We start from the raw sequence: 26,002 nt of genomic DNA, 5'->3' as shown, positions 1-26,002 counted from the left end.
CCCCTCCCCCTTCCCCCCTCCACATTTCCTCTAGCAGAAGAAAAATCTCTCTGAAGGTGACCCACTTTGCCATAAGTATAGCAGTTTCTCCCCTCAAACCAGCACTTCCCTAGATGATTCCTTCTACAAACCTCACACCGCAGATAAATATGACGCTGCTAGGCCACACTGCACTGAGACTGTGTACTTAGAGCTTTGGATCCATGAGGAGTCTGAAAACTCTGAGTTTGTCTATCTGTCGGTGGTCTGGGTGCTGGGGTGCTGGCTGCTGATTGTGCATTATTCCAAAAATTATTCTTCTTCGACTACTTATTACCCCAGTTACCACTCTACAGTTGACTCTGGTGCTGGTCCGCAGATCTAGCTCTCTTAGCCTGTCTGTCTTTCTCTCTAGATTCAGTAATTTTTTTCTTCTTCTCTTTCACCTGCTACATATGAACGGTCAGTCGAGCAAAGTCTAACTCCTTATTCAACATGGCTCCCTAGCACTCAAGTACCAGGTTATCAGCAAGGCCAGATGTAAATTTCCTCATCTGAGCTCTCATATTACTAGTCAACTCTGGTGCATAGTGGGCTAGTTTATTAAACTTCAAAGTGTACTCCTGGACACTCATACTGCCCTGCTTTAGATTCACAAAATCTTCTACTTTGGTCTCCCTCAGCTCCAGAGGAAAGAATCGATCAAGGAAAACTTCTACAAATTCGCCCCAAACTGTGGGCTCAGCACTCTCACCTTTTGCATCTTCCCAGTCGGCATATCACTAATTCGCAACGTCCTTGAGCTGATAGATTGCTAGTTCTACCCCTTCAACCTCATCCACATGCATCACCTTACAGATCTTTTCCATCTCATCCACGAACACCTGTAGATCTTCGTCCACCTTGGTGCCAGTGAACCTAGGTGGGTTCATCTTCATACAATAGCTGATTCTAGTAGCCTCAAACGTAACAAATGCAGACCCAATATCTTCTGATCGTTGAGCCTAGTTAGCTACTAACTGTATCAACATATGAATAGAACGTCTGAATTCTGCATTTGAAATATCTCCCGGAGCAGTTGAGGGACTGTTGACATTAGTCCGCGAAGCCCGAGGCACACTGGTCGGGACTGGAAGGACTCCTGGAGTAGAGATAAGTTCTGGAGTGTGAGCTCTGTTATGGCTCCGCATCCCATGGGTGGGACGGACCTCATCTACCTGAGTATTTTGATTGATGATACGATGTGGAGACATAACTGTGTTTTTGAAACATAAGTGATCATTGATTAAAGGACAGTTCAGACTCTGAAGCACGAACTAAATCACAAAGAAGGGAAACATTTCCTAAATGCCTAGCAGCCTCCTGCTTATAAGTGTGACGTGCTACACACCCATAAATAGGACTCTACCCGACGCAATTTTGCAGACACTCTAGGACCATGAACCGCACTTTGATACAAAGTTTGTCACGACCCAAACCAGGGCCTGGCCATGATAAGCATTTCGAACCATGAAGGGACGAAACACCCCTATCTGTCTGGTAATCATGCACCTAATTCATATGATCAAAGTAATGCGAAGGAAACACAATAATTCGGAAACATAGTCATGAATATGAAAAGAAACAATAACGGGGAAATAAGGTTCCCCCAACATCAATCAACCTCTAAAAAACTATCTATGAAAATATCTAACAAATAACTGAGTCAAGTAACTGTATATAAACTGGGACAATGCCCCCAGTAGACCCCAAAACTAAATATAAGATAAAAGGACTGCAGGACATAAGACCTTCCAAAACATAGAAGGCTCACCACTTGTCTCTGCAACTCTGTCTAAATGATCTACTAATTCTCTTGACCCCTAGATTGGGCCTCTGAACCTGAGCGGTTGGAGAGGGGGAGGGGGTCAGCACAAAAGTACTGGCACGCAGAGATATCCAAACAAAACATAATATTTTTACAAAATATAGTTGAGAGCCATTATAAAGCAATTTCGTATCAAATCATTTGAAAACACATGGGTATAATGCAATAGTTTCTCAACAACAATGAAACTAGTCCCAATTTAGGAATGACATAAAGTCAAGTACACAAGATCACTTAGCCTGGTACCAAATTTTTGTGTCGGCAAACACGTTTTCCAGTGATGAGCCCTTACACTCAAACGCCTTCTTTAGGCATCCACCTATCTCATGTAAAATCAATGCATTCAAATTTCATCTGATTCAATCACATATCATATTATGTAGGGTATCGTTATACCTGACTTGCAAGTCATCAATATCACTTCCACATATGCATAATCATGTAAAAACCAAGGTGCTTCATTATTTACAAATGGTGAACAATAATTATTTCAAATTAATGCTCTCTTTTGTTGGTCACAATATGATATGGGGTATCAAGACATTATCATGGGAATTTGAAAGCAATTTATCATTCATATTTATCAAACTTCCATGGAAAATCTCAAATCACGTATGCATGGTTCCAACCATTGAAGTATATAGGCAAACAATTCCCATGACATAAAGAAAAATAACTTAGAAATCATATTGAAAGCAAGTTATTAGCATTTGATTGAAAACCCCCATTTAAAAGAATGCATGTTCATAAAACTACACCCATGAGATTTTTGGATAACCCCACGTACCTCTATTTCCAAAGATAATAGATGTTTCTTGAAGCTTGCGGAATGGTGATTCCAAATATGTAATTATCTTCAAAAACCTACGGTCGAATCTTGAACTATTTGGGTTTTTATTTTGAAACCCTAAGAAGAATCCTTGAGTAGTTTTGATGAATAAGGGTGTATTTTGGGGTCCTTGGAACTGAATTTCGTGTTTTAGGGCTAAGTAAGGGTGGAAAAGGACCATTTTGCCCCAACAACGGAGTGTTTAAGTCACTTGAATTCTTTATATAGGCGCCGCCCATCCCATCACCTTTGTTCACATAGCCGCCGCCTAGGCTATCGCCTATGCTTTCCAGTGGCCATGGGCGATTGGTTAGGCGACACATATCACTTTGAAAAGCCATAACTTCTTACTCGGGTGTCGGATTTTAGCAAAATTGGTATCGTTGGAAAGCTAAATCGAAGACCTATAATTTAACACATAGTAGGCTTCCTAATTTGACATATACAGAGAGTTATGGTCGATAGAAGCTGACACAATTTATAACGTCCACTAAAACTTAGTCGATCGAAATAGTTTCAACTTGTCCTTGAGTTGAAGGACCTCTATGGTCTAAATTCAAGATTGAGTGGATTCACATGCTACACAAATAATTAACATGCCATATTGGCATAGGATTAAATGTATTCAGGGTTTATCAACACATCGGAATCGTGGTCTATATTGTAGCCCGAAATGCAGGGCGTTACACTCACTATAGTGTTCAAATAAATAACATCAAATGCAAGAGTAGTTGAATCCTATTATTTACCCATTAGATTCTCAAACTTAAAGAATGTATTGATTATGCAACCATTTTCTCATGTAGGTCAATCTTGTTAAGGCATTTTCTATTAATCCAAAGGTTTAGGCCTCTAGATTCCTAAAAACCCTTTATTTTCCCAACAAACAATTTTCTATTCAAACAAGTGATGTTCTTGGGCTCACTTTTCAAGTATGCAACCAATAAAAGTCATTAAAATGAAGAAGGGTTTATGCGATATCAATTACCCATGGAACTCTATTCGAATCATAACCCAAATCCACTATTCACATCCAGACTCCCATAACCCTAGTTATGGGAGCTTAGACATTCATCTCCATAGAATAAAGAGAAAGAATATTTATATTTTTCATAAATAAATTTAGAATTCACTTACAAAAGTTACAAGAATTAGTTCTTGAATCTTTAATAGAAATGGAATGATTAGATCCACAAGTTTTGGTTGATTCACAGAATACTACGTTACAGGGTTTCAACTATGGAAAAAAACTAAGGTACCAATATCCAAGATTCATAATATCCTCAATAAAACCCTAACTAGGTATTTATATGCACCCAGGTTTAGAAGATTTAAAATTTAAACTCAAAAAAAGCCGAGTCAAAGTTGACGGTCCAACTGACGGCCCGTCGAAAGTCCGACGGTCTATGACATGGGCCATCGTTGAGTGCCCCAAGATGTCAGGTTCTATTTAATCATGACGGCCACCTTGGAGGACCATCCATGGTACGACGGTCTGTCGCACAGTTCGCCGCTAAGTCTTCTGAAATCTTGCATTTTATTTAAGCCTGACGGCCAAGTTAGCGATCTACCGTAAGCTTGACGGTCCACCACTTGGACCGTTGCATGGATCTTCCACTTGGAACCTTCTGTTTAGCTCTGACAATTCTCCCGGCAGTCCGTCACATAACTGACGGTCCATCATTTTGACCATGAGTGACCTTTTTTTGCTATTTTCCTGAGTTTTCTCCTTCAACTAACTCCTTAACCTAAAATCACTCAAATACACTATTAAATACAACATCAGTTTCTTTAAAACTTATAATTTTCCTAGAAAAAGATGCAAAATACTCCTTCATAAGCTGGAACATCACTTGGCCTCATTCTCTTCGGATTCTAACTTGTGGAGAGGAGTCATTGGATTTTGTGAAGAGTGGGATCTTTGGACTTGAGGTGTTTGGACTTGTGAAGGGTAAAGTCTTTGGTCAAGTGAGTTTTGAACCTGGTACTTTGGAATTTGAGGTAGCATTTGAGTACTAAGTCCCTTTTGTTGAACTTTGTTCAATTATAAGTGTAATGGTCTTTGGACTTCTCGGGTTTGGGGACTTTGGACTTGATAGCTTGGGTTTTATGGAGGCTTTGGTGGACAAAGTCTATCAAATCCCACTTTTATTCTAATCACACCACCCTTCAAAGAATCCAAGTCTCCTCTTACAGCTCCCAACTCACCCTTCAAGTCATGGGATAAGGCATCAAACCGAGCCAACAAGACTCCCAAGACATCATTTCCAAGTGAAGGAGCACTTGAACCCTTAGGTTCCATGCTCAATGTACCTATCAAATAAGCAAAAACACAAATTAAAACCTACAAAATGACCAAACACGTTAGTACAATAAACCTCACCACACTCACACTCGGATCTCACCTCACACTTGGTCTCACAAGTGTTGAAAACTTGGCAATACATGGCAAGTGAATGAGTGGTGAATATGCTTTGGCCTGGAATCGATTTTTGTCTGATATCACTCAAATAAAAATGATGTATGGACTTGAACCAAAAAACTACTACAACTTAAAAATGAGAAAAGCACATAAAAATTGAAGATACAAAATAAACGAACTCTAGACTAATTACAAACCTAGTAGGAACTTACTAGCTTGCTAATTAGTGATAGAATTAACTTACAAGAAACTAGAATCAAAAATTAGAAACTAGGAAAATCTATTTGGAACTTGATTTGGCCGTTTACACTTGATAATGTGGCACTATTGGATTGGACGTTAATTTTTAAAAATTTTAATCCCAAAATTACCAACTCTCGGCATAACACACTCTTGGGGAAGAAGGATGATGATTTGAGGGGGAATTAACAAGATTTGGAGCCCTTTTCAAGCTCCAATTTGAATTCAAAAACAATGGTCCCCCCTTTGTACTTTGATTGTACTTGATTTTGTACTTTGATTATTCCTTTGTCTCTTCTTTCTTTTGGATGACAATGAATATGCCAAGGAATAATCCTTCACAAACACCAAGTGCACTCACTTTCCACCTCTTTTTGGATCAAACACACTCTTTGAATATTCTTCTTTAGCAGGACTTGATGAAGATGGAAGAACAAGATTAATATTTAAGAGTTGACCAAAGTTTGACCCCTAATCAAATGAACCCCAAATTCATATTTTCTTGTGGATATAGGTTCCTTAGGCCTAGGTGAGCTCAAATATAAACAAATCACAACCAACCAACGTCCACAACACAAAAACCACATGGATCTAGCCTCTTGAAGCTTCAAAACGCAATAACCATGGAGGTCTTAGCTCAAATTCAATCAAATCTTGTTCCAAAAGTAGATAGACTCCTTAGGTGCTAGGGAGCAAGGATATAGCACTTGAAACCAACAAAACACAATAACATTGAGTAGATCTAATATTCTAAATTTGAATCTACCACAAGACACAAGATACTACTTACTTTTTTTTATTACTCCGTATTATTTTTCTTGACTTTAGACTCTTTTTTTTTTTTAGAGATTTTCTTAGCTTCAAGACTTAGGGCTGTGGGAACAACTCTAATACATGGCTCTGATACCAAATGATACAAGAACAAATCTAATAACCGAAATTTAAGACTCAAGAAACAAAAATCAGCAACTAAAGAAAGAGGAGAAGAAGTAGAGACACTTGAATTCAAACAAAATAAGAGAAGAAAATTGCATTAAATGAAAGATAGTAATGAAACATATAACAACCCAAATGATTAGCACCAAAGTGTATATTAAACTCTTAGACACACCTCACCATTGATGGATAACACTTCATTCATAGGTAGACACAAAGGGAGTCACCTTTCTCAAGCACCAACCTTTCTTTCCAAAATGTCAACTCAAGTGAATCCACACTCAAGCTAACCCTAATTTCAATGTCTTTTCCAAGACCTACACTATAATGGTTTTTCCAAGCCCTACAATAAGGAAAGAAAATACAATTTGAGTATCACTCAACAATTCATCAAAACTAATGAAAATACCCACAAAAGTGTCTATTTATACTATTACATAACAAATGTCAAAAATGCCCTTAATGAATAAGGGAAAGTAGGCGCCTCTTGGATGTTACTTTGGGATGTAAAATGTCTTCAATACCATTCACTTGAGGCGCCTCTTAAGTATAGTGGTTCCCTTCTCCTCCTTCATCTTGACAAGGCTTTAAAAGGCTTCAAACACTTGCCAATTCCAAAGCTTAAACCTTTGATAATGCCTTGTACTCTGTGCTCTTTATGCTTGTATCAGAAACAAACAACCCAACAAACACAATAATTTAACTCCGTAACTGTATTCCTTAATAATGGTGCCAAAATTTGATGTCGAATAAATTATACCTCCCATAAGTATAAAGTGGTTGTCGATTAAATATACAATCCAACGAGGTTAGAATCGATCCCACAGGGAATAGGACGAGGTTTTATTAAGTATTTCTCTAAGTAATTGGTATATAATTAAAAAAAAGGGCTTTGTGAAATAAAGTAATAGTAGTAACGTGCGTTGATTTGTTGGATTTGTATCAGAAAGGCACTAGGATTCTATTTCCTAATAACATCATAACTCCGTAGGTTCTCTATACTTTAGTGATCTCGTATGGTATTTAGTATGAAATTGATAGGCTATGTATAATCTAACTGACTATGTTATGCCCCTCTTAGTTAACTATCCTCAAGCACAAAGGTTAATGTGTCATGGGTGTTGCAATTTTAACCCCTATTTGTGATCCTAATATATTATTTTTCGTTTACCGACTCAAGGAATTAAATGAAGATAACTCCAAGTCTTGTTTTTTAATCGTTGTTCCAATCTGAATACCCTTGCTATAGTTTGGGGTATATATAGGACAAGTCCTAATATGTTCACTCGTTGAAAAGAAATCAAATCAAATAAACAACAATACATGCCTAACTACTCTTCAAGAATCACCTTGTACATTGAACACTACTTCATTAATCCTTCATGGTTTCCATAACCCTAGTTATAGTATTTATCTACTCCTAAATATAAGAACACAAGACGAATTCTGATAAAAACCCATAATCATGCACTTATAATAATATGATGAAAAACTCCAAAATCTCACTTTGAATTAAAACCCTAAAAATTAATGTCAATTATTTCAAGATCAAGAATGTGTCTAAGAACCTTACAATAATGTAAAAGTGCAAAAAATAATCATAAAATCCAATGGGAGTATTTATAGATAAGAAACGAATCCTATCGTAAACTATGTAGGTGAAACAGGTCAGCAACTTTCCACGACTCATGGACTGAATTCGTGGATCGGTCTACGAGTCGTAGGTATCTCTCATGAAAATCAAACTTTGGGTTCCTTTCTTAATATTTGGCTTACGATTTCAAATCACAGATCATAGGTCAAGTTCTCAAGCCATAAGTACTGTTCGTGAGAATTAGACTTTGTCACCATCTATAGCTTCTCATTCATGAAGTGGTTCCATGATTTGTGGATCTAATCCACAAATCATGGGTTGCACTCATGGAACTTGGTCTTCTCTTCCATCCTCAGAACCTTCTTTATGAATGCCTTTGACGGATCGTGGGTCCTATTCACGAGCTATAGACCACACCCGTGGAACTCCCATTTCTTTCTTACTGAATAAATTTTTATCCTTTTTCCTATACTTTGCCTCTGAACCCTATTTTCCAGGACAACATCACAAAATACATCATACCCAACCTAAACTCTTACATATTTTCCTCATTTTAAGCATCGAAAGTTCCATGAAACCATGGCAAATCACATCACACAAAATATAGCTCAAAAATCATACTTCATAGTTACTTTTCCCAACTCATAGTAAGATTTACTTATTCATTAATTACTTAATCCATTTTGGAGAAAGTTAAGCCATAACCTACCTCAAAGCAACGAAATTTGAGAAAAAGTTCAACATGGCGCTTTTCTCTTCGAATAATCGCAGAATCAACTAAACCATATAAACGTAGCATCTATGCATTAAAATAAAGCTAACAATACTCATATTGACCATATTTAAGACGGACCCAAAACGGACTTGAAAAATGAGTATGAAAATGAAAAGGGTTAAAACAAAAAAAATTATTTTAGAAAGACATTCTCCAATGTTATAGGAGTCTATAGTTTAATTCCCACATGAAAATGGGTTAAAATCGAGGTCCGCATTGAAGAAAAACTAGTTTTAAGTTTTATCGATAACTTTCTTAAAATTTTATTTTGAAATCTAGATTAAGAGGTATTTTCGAAGATATAATTGATAAGAAACAATGAAAAGATGATTTAGGAGTTTACCCAAGAAAGAATGGTGAGAAAATTCTAAGAAATCGCTTCTTTTCGAAGCTTAGAGGTCCAAAATTGGTGGAATTCACGAAAATAGGGTTTATATAATGTTCTGTGAACAATACCTTACGATTGCAGACCCCGCCTTGCAATAGCGAGTGTCAACATTTGACTGCCAACTAATTTTCCTTTTCCTCCGCAGTCAAGGCTTCACCTTTGTGAAGGTCCACGACTCAACCCTCGTTTTTGCCACAATCCGTCGCATTTGCAAAGAACGAATAGCACCCAACCCGAACTAACACCTTCACGATCATGGCCACCACCTTTGTGATCGTGATGAAGGTAGCTTTATGCACCAGTTATTAACAACTTTAATGATTATGCATGATTTTACATACTTCAAACAGACCTTCAAAATCCGTTTAAGACCCGATAACAGTAAATCATACATGCTACCAAGCTACGTTTAATATTCTAGACTAAATGTAGAATTCAAATTTTCAAAAAAAAAAGGTTGTTTTCAATAAGTTAAACCCCGAAACTCCTTCTACATAATTTTTCAAATGAAGAATCGAAAGATAAAATAAACATTCTGAATCTGAACCAATTTCGATACTACCCCAAATTCGATATTTTGGACCTAATGAAATTGTTGAAATCGTCATTCGGCACTCAAAACAGTAAATATTGGTTGAAGTCAACTATATGGCTTTTAAAACCTCCAAAAATCACAAACTTTCTCAAATCATTCCCAATCACATCGAGAATTGTGTCAACAATCTTCACAACTCAAAATCAACATCTTATACCTATAGGGAAGAACAAAATGATCTACTCACATAAAAAAAACTCCACAAATTAGGTCATTACAAAAAAAGATTATTTCACGTACAAAACTATTAACCCCAAAAAATAAATAACTAGAGCGTATATGCGTCAACACATTTTAAAAATTTTGTGTATATAATTTGGCGTCATCCAGGGTCGGCTCAACCATAAAGCCACTAAAGTAATGACTTATGGCCCAAATCTTTTAGTACCCTATTTTTAAGCTAGCTAAAGATAGATACAATGTTGTTATACTTCCACACATATTTAATGAATACTATGTATGTGATTCTAAAATATTTTTACTAATTGACAATGAAAAGTATGTATAGCACATGAAATGCATATAAAATACACGTAAGCCGCACAAAATGCACACAAAAGCTAATCTTATTAAATTGAATATATTTAAAAACTTTTAAGATTTGACTTTAGACCACCAAATTTATTGATTCATCCCGACATAATCCAACAAACATGAGAAATTATTAACGACACGTAAAAATTGAGGTGATGGTATTGTATGCGTCCTCCAATGGTTCTTCAACCAAAAATGAGTTGTTTCATGAATTTGTTGGTGTGGACAAACTATTTCATCCATCTATTTTTACTTGTCTATTATACTAAAAATAGATGTCCAATAATATTTGTTCAATTTAGAAAAACAATGCATAACTTATCATGTTAGGTCTTTTTTACTCTTACTATTAAATACTATTCATAATCCAATACATTTTTCAAAGCATATTAAGGTGTGTGTCAAATTAATAGTAGATAAGTAAAGATGAACGGAGGAAGTATTTAATTTCTTTGTAAGTTGTTACAATGGGGAATAATACTCCCTCCATTTTAAAATAGTTGCCCCTTGATGACTTGACACTCTCTATACGAAAAATTTATCAAGAATTTATTTTTTATCAAATTAGTCTTATTAATTATGCTTTGAATATACATACTTGGTATATACATTGTGTTTATTCATTTAATGACAAAGATAGTATTAAGAAATATAATAATATTCTTTTAATTTTAGGGACAACTAAATTAAACTAAATATTTTTTTTAAAAGACAAATTATTTTAAAACGAAGGGAGTAATAAAGTTTATTATTGTTGGCAGTAAAATGCTCAGAAACTAATTTGAGGCATTAAATGAAGTGATTATGGAGTACTCCTACCAACAACAAAATAATTGTATTCTCTCCATTTATTTTTATTTAATTATTATTGACTTGAGATACATTTTAAAAAATAATAAATAATAAAGATAATTTTATAATATTATCCTAAGAAAGTAATAAATTTTTATGCTTTAAAAAATATACTGGGTTATAAATAGTATTTAATAGTAAGGATAAAAAAAATCTCAATATGATAAATTATGTATTAATTTTTTAAACTGAACAAATATTATTAGACATTTATTATTTTTAATATAATGGAGAAATAAAAATCAACGGAAGAACTACTAGAGAAAGCTACCACATATGGGGTAAATAGGAATTTCTAGCTAGAATGTGCATGCCTTCTACTTTTACTTCTCCATCCAATACCCATATTGACGCGATACATAAATTAAGAAATAATAAATAATAAAAATAATTTTACTATATTATTTTTTAAATATAATTAATTTATTATTTTAAAAATGTATTAGATTATAGATAGTATTTAATATCAAAAATAAAATAAATAAAAATTAATAAATTACCTATTAATTTTTTAAACTAAACAAGTAGCATTTTGCCTAAGAGGTGACTTCAAAAATGCAGTGGGTTTATAGTTCAGCATACAATTATAATTGGCTCAATCATTCTGTATTGGTTCTAAATTCTAATTTATTTTGATATCAAAGTGCAAACCATGTGCCATTTATTTTCTAGATCGGAGAAGATCAAGCCTAAACCATGGGATTTGGAAGCTTCGTTTTAGGTTTTGATTTTAAATTAGCATTTGTTTAAGAATTTTGCAAAAAAAAAAAAAAATAACCACAACTTCAATCATGATTGAAATTTCAAATTCTCAAAAACTTCGAATTTGAAATTCTGAATAGTTTTAAACTTTTGAAATTGACACATAAATTTATTATTTATTTATTTATTTATTTATATATATATATATATATATATATATATATATATATATATATATATATATATAAACAAAATAGATATCTATAATCTATCCATAATATATTAAAAGTGTGAAAAGTGTGGGTGGGGTGGGGGATCATTTTTTTTCAAATTATAATATATTTAAAATAATTTTTGGACCCACTCAACATTTATCATTATTTAATTGGATTTTTAACATTTATTTTTTAAAAAAAAAATTGTTTGCCACCTGTATTTTTCTTATTGGTCAATTTTGTCACATAAGGCGAGTGTGTTACACACTCTATACCTTTTGTTGATTGTGCAAAAAGTACTTGATTGGATCAAAATTCGAGGGGGTTAAGGGACTGATATGTACAGACCTTAGTTAAGGGGTCTAAGTTAATTTTTGAAACAAGTTTTAGGGTCTGTCGATGACTTTAACCATTTTACACATTCATTAACGTGATTTTCCTCCTCACCCTTTGCGTCACATGTGATATGATTCCTTGACCACCTGTATAGTAACTTTTTTCTGTCATAGTAATATTACTAGCCAGCTTATGCCGTGCTACGCATGACCCAATGCTGATCCTTAAAAATTTTACGTTATGTATAATTCTATCATTTAATTAAAAGATTTATTTGTTTGGTTGATAAATTCTAAGTTAGACATATAATATTATATTTAGATTGATGAAATTTGCATAACGATATTTTAAGTTGTTCAAACTTTTGTGACATTGATAGTCAATTATATTTTTTAAATAATTTAAGTTCATAATTATTGCGATTTATAATTTTTTTTTCTATTCTACTAACTAGAAGTGACATAGTAAATTATTATAAAAAATACTTGTGAATTTTTTTTAAGTGGCTCCATATAAGACATTATGTTAATTTAAAACATCAAAAATTAATTTATCATTTTACATCTATTTTACTTTGTTTTATTAAATATTATTAATTTTTTAATACTTAAATGACGTATAATAATTAAGTATGAGTAATTTAGTAAAACTACGATTGAAGTAGTTGAAAGAGTCATGTTATAAATATCTATTTTAGTTTTTAATTAAATATTATTAATTTTTTAATATATAAATGACTTATAATAATTACTTAGAGGTAATATAGTAAAATCACGATTGAAACAGCTAAGGCAGGCATGTTGAACATGAGCAACCTGCTTCAGCTACTTATTGTGACTTCTTATATAGGATACTGATAATATAATTTTCTTTAATGCTTAAATAACCATAATAAGTAATTAGGGATGATATAGTAAAATCACAATTGGAGCCGCGAAGTTGACATGTATTAAAAGTGATATAGCATAATAACTATAAAAAATTACTTGTGAAAATAATCTAAGTGAGCCTCATATAAGACGTCAAGCTAATTTAAAATATCAAGAGTTAATTTATTATTTTATGTTTATTTCATCTTTTTTATTAAATATTATTAATTTTTTAATACTTAGATGACTTACATTAATTAATTAGGGGTGATATGATAAAATTACGGTTGAAGCAATTGAAGCAGACATGTCAGAAATGTTTATTTTACTTATTTGTATTAAACATTATTAAATTTTTAATACGTAAATAACTTATAATAATTAATTAAGGGCGATACAGTAAGAATATAGTTGTAGCACTGAAGCAGGCATGCCGACCTGCTGCTTGCTTAAGCATAAACCTCCTTCTTATATATAACTATTCAATTTAAGTGGCATAATGCTTAGATGGCCATAATAATTAATAAGGGGTGATATAATAAAATCGTGATTGAAGCAGCGAAGTAGACATGTATCGAATGAATTATAATAACTAATTATAAGTGATATAATAAAATTAATATAAGAAAATACTTTTGAAAAAAATTAAGTGGATCTCATATAAGACGTCAAGTTAATTTAATATTAAATATTATTAATTTTTTAAAACTTAGATGACTTTATAATAATTTTTTAATATTAATTTTTAATACTTAGATGACTCATAATAATTAATTACGGGTGATATGGTAAAATTACGCCAAACCAACCAAAGCAGACATGTCAAAATTTTTGTCTTTTTATTAAATATTATTAATTTTTAATACGAAAATGACTTATAATAATTAATTAGAAGTGATACATTAAAATTATGATTGAAGCAGCTAAATTTTTTTTTTTCGAATAATAATAAGTTAAATTTTGAGGAACTTAGTAGTCATTTTGAAAATGATCCTTTTATTAAATATTATTAATATTCTAATACTTAAATAAAATAATTTATAATAATTAATTAAGGATGATATAATAAAATTATATTTAAAGCAGCTGAAGCAGACAGCTAAAACAACCAAGACGACCCTAAGCTGCCGCTTCTATTATAGAGTAAAGTAATAAATATGCACCTACAAATGTTACATTAATAACACATGTTGTCAGAGTTCTGAACTCTATTTAATAATGTAAGATGTGCATAATCTATGTTACACCATGTGCATGTTATTCAATGGAAAAGGGTCAAAAGTATTCTTTTATTTTGATTAATTGATTATATTTGTTTCTAATTAAATTATAGGGTTAAATATACTCCTGCTATTAGTAAAATTATCAAATATATTCCTTATTTTAATATTTTTTACCTTGAATTAAGTGTCATGTGGCGTGATATTTTTTATGAGGTGGATGTCATGTGGCTCGCCACCTCAGCATCCATTTTTTCTTTTCTTTTCCATTTTAACATTTTTTCATCAATTTTTATTAATGTACTTAATATCATTAATTTCAAAAAGAAAATTAAAAATTTTCCTTTGTCACAATGCTGCCGTGCAAGGCTTCCCTCATTTTTTTTTTTCTGAAATATTTTTCATTCCTAGCAATTTTTGTGTTGCACTTCTTGAATTTTTATCAAAAATTAATTTATGTATCTTAGCTCATGACTCTTTTCCTTTATAAAATCTAAATTACAATTTTTAAAGGTATGACGAGGAGTATTTAGTTAATGTACAAAGTTATTTTGAGATTATAATTTTAAAGTTGTAGTCATCAAATTTATTTATTTCATATTTTAATTTTTTAAAAATTAATAAATTAATTACATACATTAATAAAAGTTGATGAAAAAATTTAAAATAAAGAAAAATCGAATGCTGAGGAGGCATGCCACGTGGCATCCACCTCATAAAAAATGTCACGCCACATGATATTTAACTTGCCAAGATGAAAAATGTTAAAATGAAGGGTATGTTAGACAACTTTGCTAACAACAGAAATATATTTGACCGTATAATTTGACTAAGGACAAATATAATCAATTAATCAAAGTAGAGGGGTACTTTTGACCATTTTCCCATTTCGAATACCAATAATTCTAAAATGAATCAGTACTTCATCATTGGACTTTGTCAATTGTGAGAACTTGATTACTCGAAACCTCTATGAGGTTTAGGTATGAGGGATTATATCAATTACACCACACCCTTTTGACGGTGTAAGCCAGGGAGAAGTAAGTAATCAAGCTTAGTTTTTAATTATATTTAAACTAAGCTTCATTACTTACATAACCAATACATACTATTTTCACCATTTCAGTTTTTACAATGATATTTAAATTGATATAGAATTCGAGAAAGAGAAAATGTTTTTGAAATTTATCATATAAAATAAATCATCGATATTTATTTGACTGTAAATGATACTGAAAAAAAAAAAATTAAAAGTTAAATTGTTTGTTAATGTAAATAAAAATACCCTTTTTGTTTAGATTAATTAAAAAAAAATGTAACGCATAAAATAAAACAAACATAAAAAAATTGTACATGTCATTATGATTACACAACTCACAACTCAAAAAACAACCAATCACACCTATATAAACCATTAGATTCACTCATCCACGCAAACAGCCCTCCCCCTCTACCCCCAACAACCACAAACTCCCCCCAAAATGGCATATTTGCAAGCCACAAGTCTCATAGGAAAATTTAGTATTTTCCTTCTCCTTTGCATAGCTCAAACTTCCTTCTCTTCTCCCATTCAAACTTTGTGCGGTAGACGCCTTTTGACAACGACCACCCCAAGCGACATAGTTAAACAATACCTTCCTCCCCACAACAAAGCAAGGGCAAAACTTGGACTTCCACCTCTCAAATGGAGCAATAAGCTCACAAACTACGCAAGCTGGTGGGGACATCAACGACAGGTGAATCGAGATAGATTTAAAATTTAAATTTGATAAGTTCAATTTTTAATATAGTAACATTACCACCGCAAGGAACAAGTTATATTTCTACCATTTTAAATAAATACAAAATCAAACTAGAATTCTCAATCATGAATAAATGGACGCAAATATCCTCTTCTTTCTTTTTGCTATAATGTAAACGGAAGAGGTACAAAATATACTGTGAACTTTAATAAATAATATAAATATATCCTCCGTTATATTTTGGGTATAAATAGATCCTTGTTGTTAATGAAAAGATAAAAATATACCCTCGAACTTTAATAAATGATATAAATATACCCTCCATCTAACTTTGAGAACAAATATACCCTTGTCGTTAATGAAAAAGTACAAATATACCCTTCTCATTAACGGTGAGACACGTGTCAGCATCATATTAGTTGATCTTTTTATTTATTTTATTTGTGAATAATTTAATTCATCCTAAATTATAATCCATACCCAGTTCAAATACCTCGACCTGAATTGTGATACAATGAGGACCTTGGTTTGGTCGAGGAATGTCCAAACTTTGCAAGTTTTTCTAATGTTTTAATTCATAAATGTTGTCTTCTTGTTCACTCTTTGAAGTTGGTGAACAATGGTGTAACAATGAATTTAAAGCAGGTAACAACAACCATGAATCAAAAATAATTTCTGATTCATCGACGCTCATGAATCAGAAAAACAAACAGCAGTCGTTCATGAGGAACATTAAACATCGTCAGAATATTAATCTAACATCAGAACATCAGATAAATCTCTACTCGATTCTAGATGGTAGATGGATCGAAACATGAGTTGAACCGACATATTTATCAGGATTTTTTGGGTTAATGAGAGAGTGTGAGTGTGAGAGAGTGGAAGAAAGAAACACGTGTGATATGTCTCTTGAAACTTCTTTATTACACGGGTCGGATCGTGTTATTTGGATCGAGTATGAGTTATAATTTAAGATAGATTAAATTATGCACAAACTAAATAAATTAAAAAGGGCCAACTAATACGATGGTGACACGTGTCCCGTCGTTAATGAAAAGGGTATGTTTGTACCTTTTTTAACGGCAAAGATATATTTGTATTCAAAATACGACGGAGGATATATTTGTATCATTTATTAAAGTTCGAGGGCATATTTGTACATTTTCATTAATAACAAGGATATATTTGTACCCAAAATATGACAGAGGGTATATTTGTACCATTTATTAAAATTTGGGGATATATTTCTACTTTTTCCGTAACGTAAACAAAAAAGTCTATGAGTTGTCATAAAAAAAACGAGTGAATGCACTAGAGTTCTATCAGTTTTTTCAAATTACTGGGATTGTCTTAGAGTGAGAATCCCGTTAATAGCTTTGGTTACCTTTTACGTGTCGATTGCTTTCTCTCCCATTAAATCTATTGCACTTTAAATTAGGCTTCATAGCTTAATATCTGCTAAAATTCTAACAAAATTTCACGTAAATTTGTGTTTGGTGTGAAAATACTGAATTCAGTTGAACTCATTACTTTACAGGTGAGTTGTGAGTTGGTACATTCCCGTAGTGACTACGAGGAGAACCTCTTCTGGGGGAGTGGCAAGGATTGGAAGCCGTGCGATGCTGTCATGGCGTGGGCTAAGGAAAGACCTTATTATGAGTAATTCTTGCAAGAAAAATGAGCAATGCTTGCATTATACACAAATTATTTGGAAGAAAAGCACAATAGTTGACTGTGCAAAAGTTTTATGCCAAACTGGGAATACTTTGATTAGTTTCAACTATGATCCTCATGGTAATGTTGTAGGAGAGAAGCCCTTTTAAGAGCCCACGTATAGTAGCCGTTTGACCATGAAAATTACTTTGTGTTTGATCATGTCTTTTTTAAATTTTTTTTTAGACTTTTGAAAAATCTTTTTTTAAATATGATTTTATGTCCTCAACTTTTAAAAATTATCAAAATCACTCAACTACTAATTTACCTACTAACATACAACCAAATGTTGAGAAAATAATTTATATATCTTCAATTGATAAAATAATTAACAACAAACTAATTATTATGATTGTTATTCTTTTAAAATTTGAATAAAAATAACACAAGCACGAGTAAATAAGTTTATCTAACCATAATGATTGAATAGAGTAAATATATTTTGATAAATATGATTGATGGATATAAATATATTTTATATTTTCTTAAATTTGTTGATGAAAATTCTTAATTACTTTCACTTGAATTAATTATTTTATTGAATTTGGTCTTTTTAAAAAAAATTACGGATGAATTATTTCTGAATAGATTAGTGCTATTTTTTTGTTTTTTCTTTATTGATGATATTGATTTTCCTTGAATATTATTGTATCGTAAATATAAATCGTTACGTTATGTTTGATATGCAACTTTATTGATTACTTTTTAATAATTTATTAAAATCATAATAGCCATTATATGACATATACAGAAAATTAGAATGGCGAGAAAAAAATATCAAATTTCTCACTTTTAAATAACATAATGTACTAGGCCTTATATTTCTATAATATAATTCATTCAAACAAAGTTGATATATTTCCGCCATAGATTGCAATTTATTATTTTTTACTTCACGTAGGTAAATTTTAGTTAAAAGAAGAAAAAGAGATTAGAATGTCTGTAACAATTAAAAATGATGTTGTACCATAGAAAACAAATAATAAATTTTTTTTTTTTTGGTGGTTGGTTGTAGTTATAAGAGGTGTTTGTATAAAAATTTAAAGATTGAGGTTATATGTAATAATAATGAAAGTTGAAAATGAGAGTGAAAATTTATGAAAACAACAAAAAGTTGTTTTCACTTTTTGGAATCCAACTCCAAAATAATTTTCTGAATTTTCATGTCCAAACACCACAATTTTCGAAAAAGTAAAAAAAATGAAAAAAAATTTCCAAAAAAGAGAAAAATTTTTATGGCCAAACGGGCCCATAATATCGTTCAATGTGTGTTTACAAAGACCTCTGGGAACTAGTTTTTTAATAGTGACAGATTCAGAATTTAAATATTAAAAATCTTGTGTTAAGAGAGTGAGAGTTTTGAAATGTAAATGTAATTCTATTTGTATTTAATTTTATCGTAAAAGTTATGAGTATATCCCTGAACTTTGATAAATGATAAAGATATATCCTTCGTCATACTTTTGATACAAATATATCCTTGCCGTTAATGAAAAGATACATATATACCCCCAAACTTTGCTAAATGGGACAAGTATATCCTCCATCATATTTGGAAACAACCTCTGGCAGAAATGCAAGGTAAGACTGCGTACGATACACCCTTATGGAGGGGCCCTTCCCCGGACACCGTCTATAGCAATAGCTTTAGTGCACCGGACTGCCCTTTTTAAATATACCATTGCATTAATGAAAAGATACATATATACCCTCCTCACTAACGACAGAACACGTGTCACAATCCTATTAATTTGACCTTTTTTGATTTAATTTATCCCAACTCCTCCTCAAAATAATTTTAATTTAACCCATAACCCGATTCAAATATTAACCCATACTCGACCTGATCTAATAGAAAGAGAAAGAGAGAATGAATATGCGTGAACAAAGATGTGCCTTGAAGGTTCTATTAGTTTGAGTTATTATTTAGATCGGTTTGTGTGTTAAATTAGAATTATTTTTAGGTAGGATGGGAATAAATTAAATTAAAAAAAAGGCAAATAAATAAGATTGTGACACGTGTCCTGCCGTTAGTGAAAATGATATATATGTACCTTTTCATTAATGACAAGAGTATATTTGTACCTAAAGTATGACGGATGGTATATCTATATCATTTATCGAAATTTAGGAATATAGATGTACCTTTTTCATTAACGATAAAAATATATTTATATTTAAAGTATGACGGAGGATATATCTGTACCATTATTAAAGTTTAAGGATATATATGTATCTTTTCATTAACAAAAAAAATATATTTATGCCTAAAATATCACATAAGATATATTGTACCATTTATTAAAATTTAAGGTATATTTATACATTCCCTCTAATTTTATTAATACAAAATTGTGCCATTAACTAAGTCATTGGGCCTTTCATTTTTGTTTGTGGAACGAATAATTTTACCTGTAAAGTACTAATTTTTTTTTCTTTATTGTTTTTTTTCCCAATAAAATGCATTAGGTTGTTGTCTATTGAGACCTTTTTCTCATTTGGAAGCTGGCAACAACTCAACAAAAGTATTGGTTATTTAAGTTGTGCATACTTTTCAGTTTTGATTATTTTTAAAGAATCAGATGTATTTACTCATATTTGTGAAAAGTCCGAAGCAACTATAATTTTGACTACTTTTGAAGAATTAAATATATCTTCTTCTTCTTCCTCTTCTTCTTCTTCCTCTTCCTCTTCTTCTTCCTCTACCTCTTCCTCTTCTTCCTCTTTTTCCCCTTCTTCCTCTTCCTCTTCCTCTTTCTCTTCTTCTTCTCCTTCTCCTTATTCTTCTTCTTCTTCTTCTTCCTCTTTCTACTCTTCTTCCTCTTCCTCCCCTTTCTCCTCTTCCTCCACTTCCCCCCCTTCTCCTCTTCTCCCTATTCCTCCTCCTCTTCCCCTTCTTCTTCATCTTCCTCCTCTTCCTCCTCTTCCTCCTCTTCTTCTTCTTCTTCTTTTTCTTCTTCTTCTTCTTCTTCCTCTTCATCTTATTCTTCTTCTTCTGCCTCTTTTTCTTCTTCTTCTTCTTTTTCTTCTTCTTCCTCTTCTTCCTCTTCATCCTCTTCTTCTTCTTCTTCCTCCTCCTCCTCCTCCTCCTCCTTCTTCTTCTGTTGCTGCTGTTGCTACTTTTGCTGCTTCATTTACTTCTTCTCCTTCTTCTTCTTCTTCTTCTTCTTCTTCTTCTTCTTCTTCTTCTCTTTCTCCTACTCCTCCTGCTCCTGCTCATCCTCCTCCTCCTCCTCCTTCTCCCCCTCCTTCCTCTTCTTCTTCTTCTTCTTCTTTTCTTCTTTTTCTTCTCCTTCTTCTCCTTTTTCTCCATCTCCTTCTCTTCCTTCTTCTCTTTCTCCTTCTCCTTTTCCTTGTCTTTGTCCTTGTCCTTCTCCTTCTTCTTCTCCTTCTTTTCCTTCTCCTCCCTCCCCTCCTTCTCCTTCTCCTCCTTCTTCTCCTTTCTTCTTCTCCTTCTTATTCTCCTTCTCCTTCTCTTTCTTCTTCTCCTCCTTCTCATCCTCCTTCTTCTTCTCCTTCTTCTTCTGCTGCTTCTGCTTCTGCTTCTTCTACTGCTTCTTTTGTTGTTTCTTCTTCTGCTTCTTCTGCTTCTGCTCCTCCTCCTCCTCCTCATCATCATCATTATTATAATATTTCCTAAATATACAAGAAAAGATTGTATTATGTATTTAGCCTATCGAGTTTGTTAATAAATGTTAAAAAGGAACTCTTTTATATGTATTATTATGCTTTGAGTGTTGCAATATTCACGATGTGCTTTGTAAAATGAGGTTGTCATTACCGTGATACCGTCTAGAAATTCTTCAATTGTGACTATATATATTTTGCTGACCACGAGCCCAATTGCTTATTATGGTAATATATTTAGCTAACTTTTGATTTAATCTATTAAGTCTCATGGTAATATATTTAGCCAACTTTTGATTTAATCTATTTAGTCTCATATAAAATGAAGAAGGAAAATTAAGCAAAATATCCATTGAATTTTTTTTTACACAAATACTAACTCACTTTTTTCCTTTTTACTTAAAATGGCCAATCGGGTCAAAGCTATTACTAAAAATGGCCAGTCGGCCAATTGGTATAAAAACTTCATTAACCTGAATGTTTGGCCATCGGCCATTCGGATATTTGGCCATTTTATTTTTAATTAAAAAAGAAGTTTTTTTGATGTGCTATTTAAAAAAAAATAAAATCGTTGCTTATAATTTTTTGTTGCTCTTTTCTTGAAATCTTTTTTTTTTCGTAACTGTGTCACTTTTTGTTTTTCTTTTTTGTAAAAATGAATACTTTTATGTTGTTTTTATTAATTTTTGTTTATACTTTTATTTATTAAGATGGGAACATATGATAGTCAAATAAATATCGATATCGATACATTACATAATTATTTATATAATATACATTGCATATACACTACATAACTATTTATGCATGATATATATGTATATATATATATAATTATATATATATATATATATATATATATATATATATATATATATATATACCACTTATATAATATTGACACATGAAAAAAATTGTACGAAAAAGTTTGAAAAAAAAATATTTTTAAATAAAGGAAAACACAACAATAAAACAACAAAAAAAGTTCTTTTTTTTTCCTTTTAAAACTACTGATTCTAAAAGAAAAGGAAAAGGAAAAGGAAAAGGAAAAAAAGAGCCAATTTACTATTTTTTAAAAAATAAAAAATTGACTATTTTTATCGTAAACTATTTTTTTTTTTATATATATATAATTGAAATCTTCCCAATGAAGAAATCATAATTTGGAGTAATGCTCTTATATAAGAAGTATTAGCTGAGATGCCTCGTTTGATACTTAAGTTGCGAAAAATGAATTAAATTATTATGTCATTATTTGGAAATTGTGGATCAGTCACCTATGGAAAAAAACTTTATCTAATATTTGGCTATAGATTTTAGCAATAGTTCTTGAAACCTTTAATTAAATGTCTGTTTGTTCATGCAGTTTGATTAGATTTTAATGTTTTGACTTTAAATTTTTTCATGTTTCTATAATTGGCTTAAGTCAATTTTTGGATTTTGAGATTTTCTCTCATAAAAGTTCAAATATTTTTTTAAGTAAAATGCATATTCAAACACAACTTCAAATATAAAAAATCATCGTTTGCAATAAATTTTCATAATGCTGAAAATTAACTACATCAAAGATAAATAAAATAAAAAATAATTTTATTAAATGAATTTTGCGACATGATTCCATTGTTCTCTTGATTCTCCTCTCCCCAGCTTTTCCATGACTCGAGGGCCTTCTGCAACGTTTTTTCAAACTTTGGGATGATTTGAATCTTTTTGATCTCCATGGATGTCGGACAATACTTCGTTGCTTTGAGTTGATCATCGGGCATAGCTCCATTGGTTAATTCTTTGTTGAACTTCGTAGTCAATGCAGAAGCTTTCTCCAATACATGCAGAATACCTCTGGAAAATTATGTAATCCTCCTATGTATAGTTGTAGGAGATAGGCAATCCAAATAAAAATAAACTATTTTGCCTTATTTTTTTCGGTCCATTAAGTCACCAGAGCTTATCACAAATGCTATGTGATAAGGTTGATTATGATTGACTAAGAATATGTCATTTTGGACATTGACAATTCTTTACTGGCTCTTTAATTTGATTTGAATTGCTACATTATTTGAACATATGACATCGTCTTGTTGGTCTTAAATTTTACACGTGACACGAGTTTTGACTTCAAGATGAGATAGACCTTGAATTGAATTTAACAGACTTATTATTTTTAAATTCCAAATTAATTTTAACCCAAATGAACATGGCTTTAATCTCAAATTTATATAAATTTGATCCAATAAATTTCATGTATCTACAGATGTCTCCTACTTCAAGTCTTGTCAAAGTGTAGATTTATTGAAATGAGACGAGGTTTGAAATATCCGAAGGGTTGACACATTTTTTCATATGGATTTTCACACGTGAAATATGGCTTGTGTGTCACACCCCATTTTCGCTCAAGGGTCGAAGGGTTTTTCCAATTAAAGTGGCGGTTTTGAATAAACATTATTTTTATCATTTTTAGAGTCGACACTTCAAATTGAGTTATGGTGTTCCAAGTCATCTTATTGAATCCCTAATCAAAAGGAAATGGCTCTTTGTCGGTCTGTGAAAATAAAAGACCGGATAAGAAATTCTGTTGACCGAGGGGGAGGTATGAGGCACCCCTCGAGTCCCGTGGTTCAAGCACGATCGCTTTTATCAACTTATACTTAACTTTAACTATTTTGAATAAATTATGTTTGCAGGCCTTAATTCGCTCATTTTTAATGTCTAGTATCTGTCTATAACTCTTGTTTTAAGCTAGTAGAAGTTAACTTTAGGACGATCTTTGTCAAGGTGCAATATCACATCCTCGATTTATTTTTAAACGTATCGAAAAGATGCGTATGCTGCATTCTTAATCGAGACAAACATATTAAATGTGCCTAAAGCTTGCCTAGCGTTAAAAAGCATTCGTCCGGTTTTTGTAAACTCGAGACTATTTTCTTATTCATTTTTATTCTTTTTCGCCTTTTCTTTCAAATTTACAATGAGTTTTGAATTAATCCGCAACTTGCCTCCCCTCCTTACAATTGTTTTTTCCTTTTTTTTTTGGGAAACTTACTTGATGAACTTTTATTGATTTTTTTTGAAAAAAATAAATAAATTAATACAAATCATGACAAGTAGATTTTGACCATCCACATTTTAGATTAGCCTATTTTATTTATTTTTCTAAAAAAAAAAATGTTGGACTTCATATCTTAATTCCATTTTTATTAATATTTAAACAACATTTTATACCTCAAATAATTAAGGCTAACTAGAATTGATTTCTAATTATAGTAAAACTCTATCCTATTTTTACTGCATAATTGGAATAAAATATGATCTCTTAAACTAAATAAAATAAAAAAAATTATATCCAGTACTAGTATCTTTTCAACTTTTATCTCTTATTTACTTTTGGTAAAAAAAAAAAATAATTACAATAATTCACTTTTTTTTTTGTTTTCCAAGGTATCCCCACAACCGACAGCCGTGAGACTAATCCTCCGTTCCTACTGTCAGCGCACTAAGCGGTAGGGAACTGGCCATAGAGTTTTTTCCATTCACCAGAGGTGGGAATCGAACCCCCAACCTTTTGCTTAAGGGGTGAGGTGCTGAACCACCACACTAACCCTTGTGGTTATAATAATTCACACCTAAAAACTCTCAAGATACAAACAACAACACTAACTACTTTAACTTGTATGTTAAATGGAATCCTCCTGTGCCGGGTTGTCTAATGCTTAACACTGATGCTACCATCTTCTCCAACCTCCAAATAGAAGGGTTGGGTGGAGTTTTCCACAATAGCTCGGGGGACTGGATATTGGGTTTCTTTTCTCGAATAGCTATAAAAGATATAATGCAACTTGAAATTCAAGCTCTGTTTCTGGGTCTGCAACTGGCTGTGAAGTATGGTCTCAAACCTCTAGAAATAAACATGGATGCAGAGCATTTGTCCACCATTTTAAATAGTCCAGACATAGATACTAACTTCTCCTCTTTGTTGGCTGATTGCAGGTACCTCCTCCGGCTACTGGATAGACCAATTTGACCCATGTCTACAGTGAGCAGAACCGACTAGCCGATAGCCTAGCAAAAAGAGCCATCTCTACTGTACAAACGTCCGTTCTAGCTACTGTGGATCCAGTTATGGAAACTACTATGTTTTGGACTCCTCTACAGGATCTTCTGATCATTTTGGGTGCTGATAAAAGAGGAGATTTTGTTACTAGGCGTGTGAAGACTTTGCGTTATTTACCACCTAGTACATCTGTAAATATTCCTACGAGTATGGTGTTTAGTGTTAACGGATGGTCTGTAAATAATGCACAATATGCAGATACTATGGTGGCAGTACTGCCAAATGACTCTTTGTAGACTTTTTGATATGATGCTAATATAATATAATATCCTACTTACCAAAAAAAAATCTGAACTCCATTTTTATTCTAACATATTTTTTATGGTTTAGAACACAACTAGACTCTATTTTGCATGTGTCACGAACTAACAGACCGTGCGGGCACCTATGCTATTCTAAGTAGTTAGGAGAACTCTTATTACCTAACTAAAAACATGCGGAAGACTTCTATTTTCAAAG

The 26,002-nt window shown here is 32.1% G+C and overlaps 1 protein-coding gene and 1 pseudogene across 1 annotated transcript; both read left to right on the top strand.

Annotated features, from left to right (window-relative positions):
* Positions 1 to 15,645: 15,645 nt before the first annotated feature.
* LOC107854108 lies at positions 15,646 to 17,967 on the top strand (annotated as a pseudogene).
* Positions 17,968 to 25,138: 7,171 nt separating this feature from the next.
* LOC107854107 lies at positions 25,139 to 25,779 on the top strand. The gene is made up of 2 exons (XM_016699099.1): positions 25,139 to 25,419; positions 25,467 to 25,779. The coding sequence occupies exons 1-2, from the start codon at positions 25,139 to 25,141 to the stop codon at positions 25,777 to 25,779; spliced, it is 594 nt and encodes a 197-aa protein (XP_016554585.1).
* The last annotated feature ends 223 nt before the right edge of the window (positions 25,780 to 26,002 follow it).

The sequence above is a fragment of the Capsicum annuum genome, chromosome 1 (assembly GCF_002878395.1).
Source record: "Capsicum annuum cultivar UCD-10X-F1 chromosome 1, UCD10Xv1.1, whole genome shotgun sequence".
Classification (NCBI taxonomy): Eukaryota; Viridiplantae; Streptophyta; class Magnoliopsida; order Solanales; family Solanaceae; genus Capsicum; species Capsicum annuum.
Note: the sequence above shows the minus strand (reverse complement) of the source record. Positions and strands in the feature narration are given on the sequence as shown.

Excerpts from the sequence above, each read along its gene's own strand:
- LOC107854107 (XM_016699099.1), top strand. The coding sequence starts at position 25,139 with ATGCTTAACACTGATGCTACCATCTTCTCCAACCTCCAAATAGAAGGG. Across the intron at positions 25,420-25,466 it reads TCTTTGTTGGCTGATTGCAG|TGAGCAGAACCGACTAGCCG; the intron begins GTACCTCCTCCG and ends CCATGTCTACAG.